The 13,793-nt window shown below is 40.8% G+C and overlaps 1 protein-coding gene across 3 annotated transcripts in view; it reads right to left on the bottom strand.

The window, feature by feature from the left end:
• Positions 1-13,793, bottom strand: part of LOC144823156 (aryl hydrocarbon receptor-like) — a 1,206,974-nt gene that overhangs the window by 738,579 nt on the left and 454,602 nt on the right. For all 3 annotated transcript variants that reach the window (XM_078681422.1, XM_078681424.1, XM_078681423.1), the window contains one exon: positions 4,187-4,302. In XM_078681422.1, the coding sequence (XP_078537548.1) occupies positions 4,187-4,302 (116 nt within the window). The remainder of the gene's footprint in view (positions 1-4,186; positions 4,303-13,793) is intronic.

Here is a 13,793-nt window from a genome sequence, read left to right as displayed (position 1 = left end):
TAATTTTGATGACATGTTCTATTTTACACATTACGGTCATCATTTTCTACACAGGCTAGTACACCTCATGAACTATTTAACTTTACACAATGTGAACATTGCCCTACACCAGACGTTTGACTATTTTTCTGGTTATGACACATCTGACTCAGGCTCCTTTTATTATAGGGTTTCACCATCACCTACAAAGAAACATATGTAAACTGACACTAAGCTGGTATACTCTGCTTCTTTCCTTTCCCAACTCTCTGTACAAGGTTTCGATTTTCAGAGGTATACAGTAGATGTAAAATCTATCTGGGAGACTAGAGAGTGGCAGGGTCAGGGAACTTAGGCTTTATTTAAGGTATGTTTTTTCTGAACAAAACTGTGCAACAGACAACATATCATGGCTTAGCCAAGATAAAAGATTTGAACACACCAAGGGTTCCCACCCTTAAACAATTTGATCACTGGAAGGGTTTGACATCATATGATGAAAACACTATTGATACTATGCTGCTTAAGTGTAGACATAACTCCTTCCAATTGGAAAAGATGGTTAGTATGGCCACTAGACAGTAACAAATGTCAGGATAGATTCCTAGGTAACTTTAAGGGATTTACAGCCTGCAGGCCTGACATGCAATATGTGCAAAGGGAACATTTGGGGGTGGAAGCAACTTACAGTGTTGGGAAGTTGTGCCTTGAACAGCTAAAAACCTCAACCCTGTCTCAGATACAACAGCACTTGTCCCTTCTCTCTGATGACCTGGACTTACACGACTTTTTAATGGGTCCTCGGAAACCATGTCAAAAGCACTTCTGTTATGCTGTCTATAACGAGATATGGAAAATATCTCAATAAGAAGCGGGTGAAAGGCTGCGTGAGATTGACAGAGCCAGCTTAGAACAGGCTCTTGCAGTAGTGGACAAAGGTATGACTACCTCATCATCTAGAATGTATTCTTTTGGTAACATTGTCTCATCTAAAATAGATGTGGTTCAGCAAGACTTATCTACATTACAACATGGGCAGTCCCAACTTAGGTCCATTCTATTGTTAAGCTGGACACACAGGTATTACGTTTTGGTCATGTGCCGTAGCAACATTTTAATATCACTGATCTGTTCTCACCATACTACCTTTCGAACAGCAGATAGCTATGGCACGGAAAGATGCGAAATACACAATGTTACACATTAAAAGGCTTGAGAAATGACCTTTTATCATTGCTGAGTTCGCATCCTTGGATTGGATAATCAATGGGTACATTACACTGCCAATCTTGACTTTCTACTTTCAGTACTGTCTACATCACCATTAAGTGGGCAGATGTGAAGTGTTAGGTACATGAACAACGGAAACTTCCTTTCACATTCTGGTGCCGGAATAAGGATACTGAAGTCTTTATTAGCGGCTCAGACTGCAAGAATACTTTAAGTGGCTCCCTAGTATGCCAGGATGTTTTGTTGAACAGGGCATATAATGCATCTGTAGCGAAACTGCTATTTGAAAGGATCTCCGGTGGCCATGATATGTCCGACTTTCAGATTATTCTCAAATGGGAGTTGCCACATGTTAAACAGTGAAGGTTGTTGTGGGATGAAGCCAGGGGTCGCCTATGTGGTGACTGTATCTTCCATTGTAACATGTTCCACATAAGTTCTGTTTCTGCCTGACCGTGTAGTTAGGGAGGATACTCTGTGGCCTTCAATTAATCTTACTAATGTACTGTAGATTGGTGTGGGGTGGGAATGATAAGGTTAGATTGCATGGAGTGGGGTATACTGGAGTGGGGTGGGGTGGGGTACATTGGAGTAGAGTGGAGTAGATGGGGTAGAGTAGAGTTGAGTAGTGTAGTGTAGAATGTAGTGGAGGGGGTATTCTGGATCGTAGTCGAGCGGATTGGGGTAGACTGGAGTGGGGTTGATTGAAGTGGGTGGAGTGAGGTGGGCATATTGAAGGGGAGATATTGGAGTGGGGTAGATTGGAGTGGAGTGGGGTAGATTGGGTGGAGTGGGTAGATTGGAAGGGAGTAGACTGGGGCAGTTTGTAGTGAAGTGGGGTAGATTGGAGTACAGTGGAGTAGGATAGATTGGGAAGTGGGGTAGATTGGAGTGAGGTACAGTTGAGTGGGGTAAGTGGGGTGTAGAGTGGAGTGATGTGTTTACTCGTGGAGTGAGTCGTGTAGATTGGAGTGTCTTGGTGTCGGTTGGTGCGGTGTAGAGTGTCTTAGAGTGGAGGGGTATGTAGTAGAGTGAAGTGGAGTGTCACATGTGGCCTGGCATAGAGTGGAAGGGCATAGAGTAGAGTGGCATATCATGGAGTGCTGTAGTGTGGAGTGTGCATGGTGTGGTAATGCACTGGCATTACAGACAACATATTTTCAATTGAAATGACCATTACATTGCACCGAAATACAGTTTTACCGACACAAAATGATAATGTGTACAAATGTAATCACCTAGTGTACTGATGTTTTTGATTGTATTCAAATATTTGTTTCCACCACACTTCAGAATTACAAAACAAATGTGCTTCATTTGTACTAATTCTGATATATTCTGAAACATCAGCATAGTTCTTTTTTTGTTGTGTGCTAGGAAAAAAACATTGTACACCTTCTCCTCTTACATGGATACTCAGCAGGATTGTCACATAAATTCTCTCCCTTTGAAGTCAGAGAAAGAAAAGTAAACACCAAGCTCCCTCTGAAGAGAGAGCTTGGCATCTGACCTCTGTCTTTGAATGCACAGAAAATGTGACAACATAAGAACACCATTTAATTGCCTCTGTACAGAAAGCGAGCCTGTTGAAGAATGCCGTAACAAGATTTGGACAACGGGAGGGACGAACTCAAGCTGGTCAGCCTAAAGAAAATAAAGCCAGCAAATAGAAAGCCAGAAAATGTTGGTTACAAACCACAAAACCAATGGTAAGCAACGGATGTAATTTATTCTTAGGTTAGCTTTATGAATGCCCCCAAGATGTCTTTAGCAAACTACACGGCTGCACTGTCTGGTATTCTGTCACCTAAAAACTGCACTTTTGTAATAACTGCTGTAAATAGAAGTGCTGATGTGCGTTTGGATTGGGCAGTACTTGAAGCTATGTGTCACTTAAAACAGAACTCTACAACAAACTTATTAAATATACCATATTCAAGTCATATGTGAAATTGGCGGACACTACAGATGTAAATCACCCTCAAGTCCTCTTGATATGTATACTCCCGTTATTTACTGGTAATTTACAGGTTTGAGACATATAATTCTAGTAAAAACAGAACAAGAAATATAACCATGAGAACCTGTGTTCATTGGATCTCAGGAGCCTGTTTCACTGTTCTACATGTGATCAGCAGAATGAGCCCACATAAAAAGGTACCTATTATCAGGTAGCCGGTCCCATACCATTCTGATGACCTTGGTTCTGTTAAAATATGTCATCAGCATTTGTGCAGCGCATTTCTACCATATAGATGGCACTGTAGCACTTTTGGAATCTTGGCATCTTCGTGACCACAGTCAAGTTGTGTCAGGGAGTCAGAACCATTATATTCGGTTGGTCAAGCTTAGTGTGTCCACCGTGTTGTTTAATAATGGTTTATAATTCTTAATGGGAAAAATAAAGTTTGCCCAATCCAGCTAGGGATCCTCTGCAACATATATATAATAATGTGACAAGCGACTGATAAGATAGGAGACTTGGAACAGTGTTTGAGGCTGGGATTAAACTAAAATCACCAAGTAGACTCGGAGCAGTGGTTGGGATGGAACTAGCCAATGATCATTTAGGAGACCCTTGCCAACGATCAAAGACACGACTTGAGCTCAATATGTGGCACTGCATGATTCATGGTCAAACTGCATGGTGCTGCTACTTTTGTTAGAAGATGAGAAATAACGGGTCTATACACTCCGTCAAGATTTAAGAGCCAGTGCAACGATTGGTGACTGGAAATTAACATTACATACAATGACAGTTATTAGTTATTTGCTCAGGTAAATTATCAAGTGCGAAGTCATATTCTTGTGTATATTGTAGAAAATGGATGCGGATCATGCAAAAATCCAATAAAACAAATTAAAATCTTTCACATGGACACCACCCTATGAAAGGAGTTAAATCGTCTCAGAGTCTAAATACACTCTCAACGTCTCGAGAACAGAGCAGATCCCAGGGAAAGCCTAGGGCACAAACCTGTAGGAGAAGCTCTCCCTCCGGCATGATTCCATCAGCTAGCCCCCAAGCCTTCTGGTTGCCATGGCGGCAGATATCCTCAGCATCCACCTTGGAGCTGCTGGTCTTCAGGGCAACTGTAAAGAAACAGAAAAGAACTTTAGGACTGGAATAACATTTATAATATTGCTACTGGGCATGTCAAGTTATTTTTACCGGCAGGGACTTCATCACAGTGCATCTGGTGACGCAAGGCGAATTGCAGGAACGACTACACAGTGTGCTAGCCATATCCAAGCCAGACTCCATTATATGCATTTCCAGGGATCCCTGCCAATGTCTGTCATTTGAAGCAGAATATTCTATTCTATAGAGTTTAAAAACATAACATGTGCGCCAATTCACAAAGGCACTCATGAGTAAGGGCCATATGTATCATCAAACTATTTTGCATTTCCTAAATAGCGAATTTTAAGGAATCGCTATTTAGGAATTGCAAAATGGTATGTATGAAAAAAATCGCTTTTTATTTGCGATTCCTTAAGCTTCCTTATTTGCGAATTCGCATTTTGCAAATTCGCAATTAAGGAATAATTTCCAATGCATTCCTATGGGCCAGGAGGCCCATAGGAATGAATGCAAAATAATTCTCAAATTGCGAATTCGCAATTTGCTAATCGCAATTTGAGAATTATTGCAAGGGTGCAGGGGTGTCTCAAAGACACCCTGCTGCACCCCTGAAAAGAACATGTGTGTGCATATGGCGCACATACATGCCCTATGGGCATGTGTGTGCATCACATGCCACCTTTAAAAATGCCAAATTGTGCATTCTTAGAAGAATTCGCAAGTTACCATCAACTACAAGTTGGTGGTAATTTGCGAATTCTTAACCAAATTTCGCAAGCCAAAAATGCTACATACATAGGGCCATATGTATCATCCTCAGCATTTGCGATTTCTAAATAGCGAATTTTAAGGAATCGCTATTTAGAAATCGCGAAACGGTATATATGTAGGAAATCGCTTATTTTTAGCGATTCCTACACATTCCTAAATTGCGATTAGCAAATTGCTAATCGCAATTTTCCCATTCATTTCTATGGGCCAGGAGGCCCATAGGAATGAAGGGGATATTTGCGATTAGCAATTTGCTAATCGCAAATTGCGAATATTTTCAAGGGTGCAGGGGTGTCACAAGAACACCCTGCTGCACCCCTGAAAATGACATGTGTGGGCATATGGCGCACATACATGCCCTAAGAGCATGTATGAGCGTCATATGTCACCTTTGAATTTTAAATAAATTGCTTTTTCAAAAGAATTCGCAACTTACCACCAACTAGAAGTTGGTGGTAATTTGCGAATCCTTATGGGCATTTTTGCATTGATTTTTCTTTGATACATTGCATTTAAGGAATCGCAAAATGTGTGATTCCTTAAGTGCAATCGCAAAATAAGGAATGGCAAATTTTGCGATTCCTTATTTGGATGCAAAAATGTTTGATACATACCATTTATCAAATTAGCATTCGCAAAGGCCTTTGCGAATGCTAATTTGCTTGATACATATGGCCCATAGCATTTAAGGAATCGCAAAATTGCGATTCCCTAAATGCTATGGAAAAAATAAAGAATCGCACAAGTTTGCAATTCCTTATTTTGGGAATGTTTCATACATCCCAAAACATGCAAAAAGGCCGTTTGCGATTCGCTAAGGCCGAAATTCTGCGAAATTCGGCCTTTGCGAATCACAAAAGGCTTGATACATATGGCTTCTAAGTGAAGTAATCATCCTGTGGTATTATTTTCCGTGCTATTAATGTCTTTGTGAATTGGCTCCAAAACATATAAAATGGTAATAAAATGGCAATATTCAGGGAATGTTTATATAAAGTTAGTACAAATAGAAAGGACTCTGCACTCTTTACAATACTTTACTAAAAGTGGATTGCACACTTCGTGGTCAATTCATAAAGGAATTTGTGAACATTTGAAACACTACTCCTCCTGCACTACGTCACATGATCATACATATCTTTTTGAATTGGCCCCACAGTGCTTCATTTTAGGTATAGAGTGTACGAGGACTGATCGCACTTCCTACACAATTGGTCCTGGTTCTTTCACAGCTTTCACCACATTGTGGATATTTGCTCATTCTCCTCTCAGTACTCAGAAATCTTTACTATCCTCTCAGAACACTGTCAGCATTTGCTCACTCGACTCGCAGTGGATGTTTGTCTTTGCTTGCCTATTGACAGCACTAATGTCAGTATGGTGCCAAAAAATCATGGTCTAAAAATCAACTGAAAAATATTGAGTCATAATTATTGTTTATAGACATATCACCTAATTAGAGATAGTAATAGAAAACTTAAACACAATGAAACAATAATTTTGTAAACAATATTTAGGCCACGAAATTTATGCCAGAAGATATCTTGTTATTGGCATTTTGACATACCACAAAAATGGTCAAGGAGACCATGCTGGAAATATCCGGCTATATCCAAAAAGTAGTGAGTGTGGGCCATTTTCATTATTAAGTCTCTGAGGTTCCAATTCTACCATTTCACTCACAAGTTGGATGCTCTAAGCGGTGGCCTGACCTGCATCACCTAATCACTCCTTTTCAGGGAGCCTTATGGAGTTGTTTCCTTTAGTCTGCACTATTCATTGCTGCTGAGATATGTCAAGACAGGGAGGTCCTGGGGAATGTATCAGTTGATTTCAAAAGACCAGCCTAGTGTCGACTTGTTCACTGAGTTTTAGGTCTCGCCTGGTGATAGCAGCGCATGCTTTGCTCTCGCCATGCAGGTGTCTTTGGCGATTGATTCTTCCAAAGCTTTACATCCATGCGTACAGATGGACAAAGACGACTGCTCTCGCCATTCATCCAAAACTAAACATGCACGCGCGTATGTACGGACAGTGGACAGTCCAAAGCCATCTTGTTTTGCTTGTGCCAATAGCTTTGTATTGTCATGGGAACCAAGCTGCAAAGCTAAAGGCGCCCGCGGTGCAGCTTAACACCCTTGCGCGCGGGCTCCAAGCCCTCATCATTATCTTAAAATTCGGCGGTCGCCAGTAGTAAGAGGACCTCTTCCTCTTTTTATCTGGCAGTACTGCATCCTCTTACTTCCAGCTCCAAGAAGCAGAGATCTCTCTCAGATCTCAGACTGCCCACAGAATTCAGGGAGAGTAACCTGATGCAGGTTCCTGTCATTGGTCAACTCGCCCCAGCGCAGGTACAGGAGTGTCTCATCTTATATTCTGGTTACCATAAGGGGGCAACAACATATCCTTCTTTGGGGGCACAGTCAGGAAGGAAGGGACAGCTAAAGTTCAAGCTACTTTGAAAATGTAACTAGTCATTTTATATAGACAGTATGCATTGTAAGGCAGTCTTCCGTTTTCCTGGGCTTTGGCAGAACATTGAGCTTTGCAGGTATGTGTTAATTTGAATGTTGTAACAGTGGTAACAGTGGTTGACAGAGTACTATCTTGCCAAATGGATCACCTACGAAAGCCGACTACCAGGCTGGATCCCTATCTTTTATTAAGATCGTGGGAGATGCAAGCTACTTTTAATCTTGCTAAATCAACAATGCTAAGTATGCTTGAATTTTATTCAATAGTGATAATGACATTGTGTGTGTATATATAAATATATAAATATGCCCACTGAATAAAACAAAGGTTACAGGGACTTTATAGTTAGGTTCAGATTTTACACACACAAAACCAAAGAAATTTAGCAGTTATAGTTATATCAAGCAACTATAACTCCTTATCTAAGTTAGCTAAACACAGCTTTCTCATCAAAATGTCACTGCAAATGTTGCAGTGATATTATCAATGATGTCATAGAAGATGTCATCAGTGATGTAATATGTGGGGCAATTAGCAGTGCATGTCGAGGGTGTGAGTTATAGTTACCTTAGGGCACGAGTTATAGATACTTGCGATAACTATAACTGCTGAATTTCTATGGGTTTTTTGTGTGAAAATCTGAACCTAACTATAACTTCCCTGTAACCATTGTTCTTTCAGTGAATATCTATGTTTTTTTTAATGCTTATTTGATTTATTAGAACAATTGCCCAAAACTCCTTGTAACATGTCTGCATTGATACATCAACGAAACAAAAAAGGGCCATGGAACAAAAGAGCTTACATTTGCATAGACCAAACCTAGCGCCTTCTAGTAAGTTGGAATTATCTGAGTGGCAGTTTGTTTGAGGGAGTATTTGGTGATTACTTTGAGGATAAATAGGCAGCAATAATTACGCATGTATAGAAAGTTTCTAACAGATTCCAAGCTGTCCCTTTTTTTATCACACTTTATTGATGACTTTGTCACATCACATAGCGTAAATGATATTCAACAGAGACAGTCTTTTCTCTTTTCTTTACATATAGTACCATACAGTTGTCATATACAGTTCTTGTATAGTTTACTTGTATAATATAGTAGTCCTGGGATCCGGACTCAATTAGCATTAGTGTCAATAGAGCAGTATATTACCAATGTGAGCCACATCAAAATAAAGAGGTGCTTGAATACAGGTAACAGAACTGAACCTGGCCATTCCCATTCCCTTCCTCCTCCCGCCCCTCCCTCTGACTCCTGGTCGTTTTTTCTCCAGTGGTCTGCGGCAATCTAAGTAACTCACTATAGACATATTACTCCAAGGGCTGGTGTGGTCTAGGGATGGAAAGTGTTAGTCCGGTTCTCAGAACCCAGGGGCTAGAAGCTACATTACATCTTTGTGAACTATGGGGTCAGTGCGGTTTATGGGGATGACAAATCAAGTGATTCAAGTTCAATCAGCCCTCTCGCCTCCTCTCTACCAAGGGCTGCACTCTCTGCCCTCCCCATTGAAGCATGTCCGCCTGCCAGATGGACACTGCCGGGCATCTTGGGGACTTCCACCTCATAGTGAGGACTCTCACCGCTAGGATAAGTGCTAGATCTAAGAACTTTAACTGTACCTTTTGTATCTTTGAACGCCGCCGGTGACCTATGAGGCAATTGAGGGCTTCATCCGGGACTGGGAGTTGTGTAACTGGGTTCAGTGAGTTGCAGATCCGTCTCCAATAATCTCTGAGGCAAGGGCAGGACCATAGCATGTGAAGAAACCCTGCCTCATCTTCTCTACAGTGGGGGCAGCAGTGGGAGGAATCCGGAAACATGCGATGGATAGGCTGGGTCGTGAGGTACGATCTATGAAGGACCATTGCCTGGATACATTTTAATTTCGCGTTACGCGATATCTTTTTGGGGTGTTCTAACATATATGTCCATGCCTCGTCAGTAATTTCCACGGGAGAGTCCTCGGACCATTGTGCTCTGAGAGAGGTGAGTGCAATAGCATGTACCCTAACCCCTGTGTATAACCACCGCACCAGGTGTCCTCCAGTTCCCATATAATACAGAAGATGTACCAGATTGTGTTGTGGGTGTTCCTCCCTCTTTGGGGCCCAGGTAGTCCTTATGTAACGTGTCACAGTGGCATGCAAAAAGAATAAGCGTGACGGTGCTCCCGTGGCCTGTAAAAAGGAGTCATGATCTAGTATGGTGCCATCACCAATGAATGCGCCCACGTCCTCCACCCCAATATCTGTCCAGTCCTGTATTCTTGCCTTCGATAGTCTACCCTGTGGTGTGGGGATTCGAGGGGAGGGATATTTGTGGCGTAAGGGGTTGCTGCGGCGGTGTACAATAGGGCCGTCCTCCAGCATTGTAGGGCGGTTCTCAGTAGGGATGGGCAATCTGGAGGGATCTTGGCCCTCGGTAATAGCAAGGAATGTAATTCGCCTCGATCTATCCTCTGCGGTGTGAACCCAATCTCCTGTAAGTTTCTCCCTGCTGTCCAATATGATAGCCATTGGAGCTGGCTGGCTTAGTAGTAGCTTCGAAAATCAGGGACTCCCATGCGGCCACTGCATGTCTCTAGTTCGAGTTTTCAAAGGCTTATTCGTCTTTGACCAGCCCCCCAAATGAGTGTAGTCAACATAGCATTCAGTGTGTTAAAAATAGGCAGTGGAAGAATCACAGGTATATTTACAAAATAATATAAGAGGCGAGACAGCATCACCATTTTTTTTAGTGGCAACGAGGACCAGAATGCTACGGTAGCACGGAGGGCCGTTATGGCCGGACTACATTGCCCTCAATCTGGTCTGTCTGTGTCCCTTAAATTGGGGTCTGGATCCGCGGATTCACATGAATCTGGGAAGATTGGGGGAGGATCCACGTATTCACGGATCCTCATGCTTAGAAAAAACATTTTTGGAACAATTTCTTGCCCATGAGGGGTCCCTCACAGACCCTTCCATTAGTCCCATGGGGTCAAGTCAGGGTACCTCCACCCTGACCCCTTCCATCACTTTTTAACGTTATTTTCCCTGCTGGGATCCGGGTCTCGATGAACAAAATGGCAGCCGCAACTTTCCTCTCATGTTTTGGCCAGCCAATCCTGACATTGCTGTTGGCGCATCAGTTCAGCAGTTCGGGTTGCAGTCGTGTCTAACATCTCTATCGGAATTAACATGGGAAACACATTTCTTTTACCCCCTCCCCTTTTTCTCGCCCCCCCATTGATGGATCACCCCAATATTTCCCACGTACTAGAAACTGCGCCAAAGATATAAGCACGTTAAAAAACCTACATACTGCCAACTGTCAGTAGGTAATATATATATGATATATATATATATATATATACATACATATATATACATATATATATACATATATATATATATATATATATATATATATATATATATATATATATATATATATATATATATATATATATATATATATATATATATATATGTATATATATATATATATATATATATTCACTGAAAAAACCATAGGTTTCACACCTGTTATAGTCAGCTGGAAATTTTACTCGCATAAACCCATTGAAATTCCCACGTTATAGGTGGTTGGACTCACTATAACTTGCGCGTGCAATGCACTGCTGATGACGTCACATATTACATCACTCATGACATGGTCAGTGACATCACTCATGACATCACTGATGACACCATCCAGTGAATGTGTGTCTTTCTGAAAAATAAATATGTGTTATATATGTATATGTAAAAGTTGATGGAAGAATAAATGTTTAAATAAGTGTTTACATGGATTTTTTTTAAAAAAAATTGATTGGTTAACTGGTTTATTAAGTGTATCTTAGTGAATACATATATTAGAGAGTAATGTTTAAATATTCAAATATATGTATTAGTGTTTCACTTTGTGTATAAGTGGCTGCATGGGTTGGTGAGTAGCTACATGTGTATGTATATGGGTTATTAGATGTTTTTCTTAGTATCAGTATGAGTGTTTGTATGGTTTGGTGGGGGTATTACTTAGCACATACATGCATGAATAACTGACTCTCTCTTTGTATGTGTTTTGAAGACAGCATAGGTGCAGGACTGTATGGGTGGATGAGTGTGTATGTGTGTGTGTTAGTGAGTGAATGACTGTCTCACTAGTGTCTTTATCAGTAACTACATATGTTTTAATCTAGTATATGTGAATATTGATGCATATAAGTGAGTATATTTGAGAGTGAGGGATTGTAAGAGTTCCTGTTTAAATTAGTATGTGTTTCTATAAGTGATTGTTTAAGAGAGTAAGTATGTGTAAGTTTCCTTAGAAGTAAAGTGGTAGTGTGTGTATAGCTGTATATGCAAATAAATGGATGTTCAATAGTTTATTTACATGTGTGAGTATGTGTGAGAGTATCTATTGGATGACTGTCGGTGTGTAAGAGGATGTATAGGTGTATCACTACATATGATGAGTGAGTATATGTATGAGTGACTATATAGAACTGTTGGTGAATGAGTGGATGTGTATATAGATGGTGGAATTATTGAATTGGTTGTTGTAACTGGTATGGGTATCTCCATTTTTTTGAACATTTTAGTTTCTATTTTTGAATATGTGTTTGAAGGGTTACATTACAGTGAAAGGAGGTCTGTCACTCTGTCACAAGGATGGTGTCATCAGTGATGTCATGAGTGATGTCACTGACCATGTCATGAGTGATGTAATATGTGACGTCATCAGCAGTGCATTGCACACGCAAGTTATAGTGAGTCCAACTAACTATAACGTGGGAATTTCAATGGTTTTATGCAAGTAATATTTCCAGCTGACAATAACTGGTGTGAAACCTATGGTTTTTTCAGTGAATTTAAAAGTTTTTTTAAATGCTAATTCCTAACTATAACTGGTGTGAAACCTATGGTTTTTTCAGTGAATTTCATAGGTTTTTTAAATGCTAATTCCGAACTATAACTGGTGTGAAACCTATGGTTTTTTCAGTGAATTTCATAGGTTTTGTAAATGCTAATTCCTAACTATATATAGGGCCTCAAACCTATGTTTTTATCAGTGAATTTCATAGGTTTTTTAATAGCAAATTTCTATAGCTATGAAATATAAAAAAAATTATAACAAATCCTATATTGTATATTTATGTAATACTATTTTTTTAATGTATATTTTTCTCTTTTTTGAATTTTTTTTTGCCTTGGTGCGCTCCCGGTGCGCGTACCGGTGAACACACGGGTAAGCGCAGTTTTATGCCGCGCCCCGGTGCGCGTACCAGTGAGCGTCCCATTAGCGCCATTGCCGCGAACGAAAACATCATCGTGACGTATCGCGTAGGCGCGTGATGCGTCTTATGACGCACGGCGTCAGCGCACCCGGAAGCGCCCGAGCGCATACGATCGCGCAACGTAAGCGCCGCCGGGCGCGCCCCGGAGCACGTAGCGTAAGCGCGTCGGGTCATGTGACCTGAAAATAACACTTTTCATTGGTTCAGAACAGTTTTGTTTTCCAAATGATGAAAGTCCCCACCTTTTTTCTTCATTCTCACTTTGTTCTTTGAGTGAGGAAGACCTGCTTCTATTGATAGAGAAATGGCTACATTAGCAGCAGCAGCTGGAGCATCTGCACCACCACCACCACCACCACCACAAGGGCCACCACAACATCACATTGGTGGTGAACAAGAAGAGGAGGACGAGGAGGAGGAGGATGAGAGAAGGCAGTTCCTGCCTGAAGACAATCCCCCATATAAACCTAAGGAGCACTTTATATGGGAGTTTTTTTAAATGCCAAGGGGTGCAAAGAAGGTAAACGCTGCAAAGGTGACCTGTCTCATCTGTGGCGCTGTACTATCCAGGGGGAATATGAAAAACAAAAAGGGGACCCTGAACCTAATCAAAGGATAAAGGGGAACAACCCACCAGGGAGTTCAATCGCAAAAAGAACATGAAAGGGAGGTTCCCATAACTCTAATGGACTAAGGAGTTCAAAGACATTTAGACAATTGCCCACAGAAGCATTTTGATTATCAGATCATTTTATTTTATTTTCATATATTTCTTAATAAAAAAGCATTCATAGAAAAACATTCATTTGTTCAAATAGATTTTTTCATAGTCATAGAATACATATACAATAACAATATTGGCCCAGCAAAGGAAGCAATAAAACATTAAATATAAAAACCCACTCAAACTCTCAGGCATACACACATTCAGCCATCATCATATACATCAAAACAGAAAACAGTGAACA

The sequence above is a fragment of the Lissotriton helveticus genome, chromosome 3_1 (genome assembly GCF_964261635.1).
Source record: "Lissotriton helveticus chromosome 3_1, aLisHel1.1, whole genome shotgun sequence".
Taxonomy (NCBI): Eukaryota; Metazoa; Chordata; class Amphibia; order Caudata; family Salamandridae; genus Lissotriton; species Lissotriton helveticus.
This window is presented reverse-complemented; position numbering and strand designations above follow the sequence as displayed.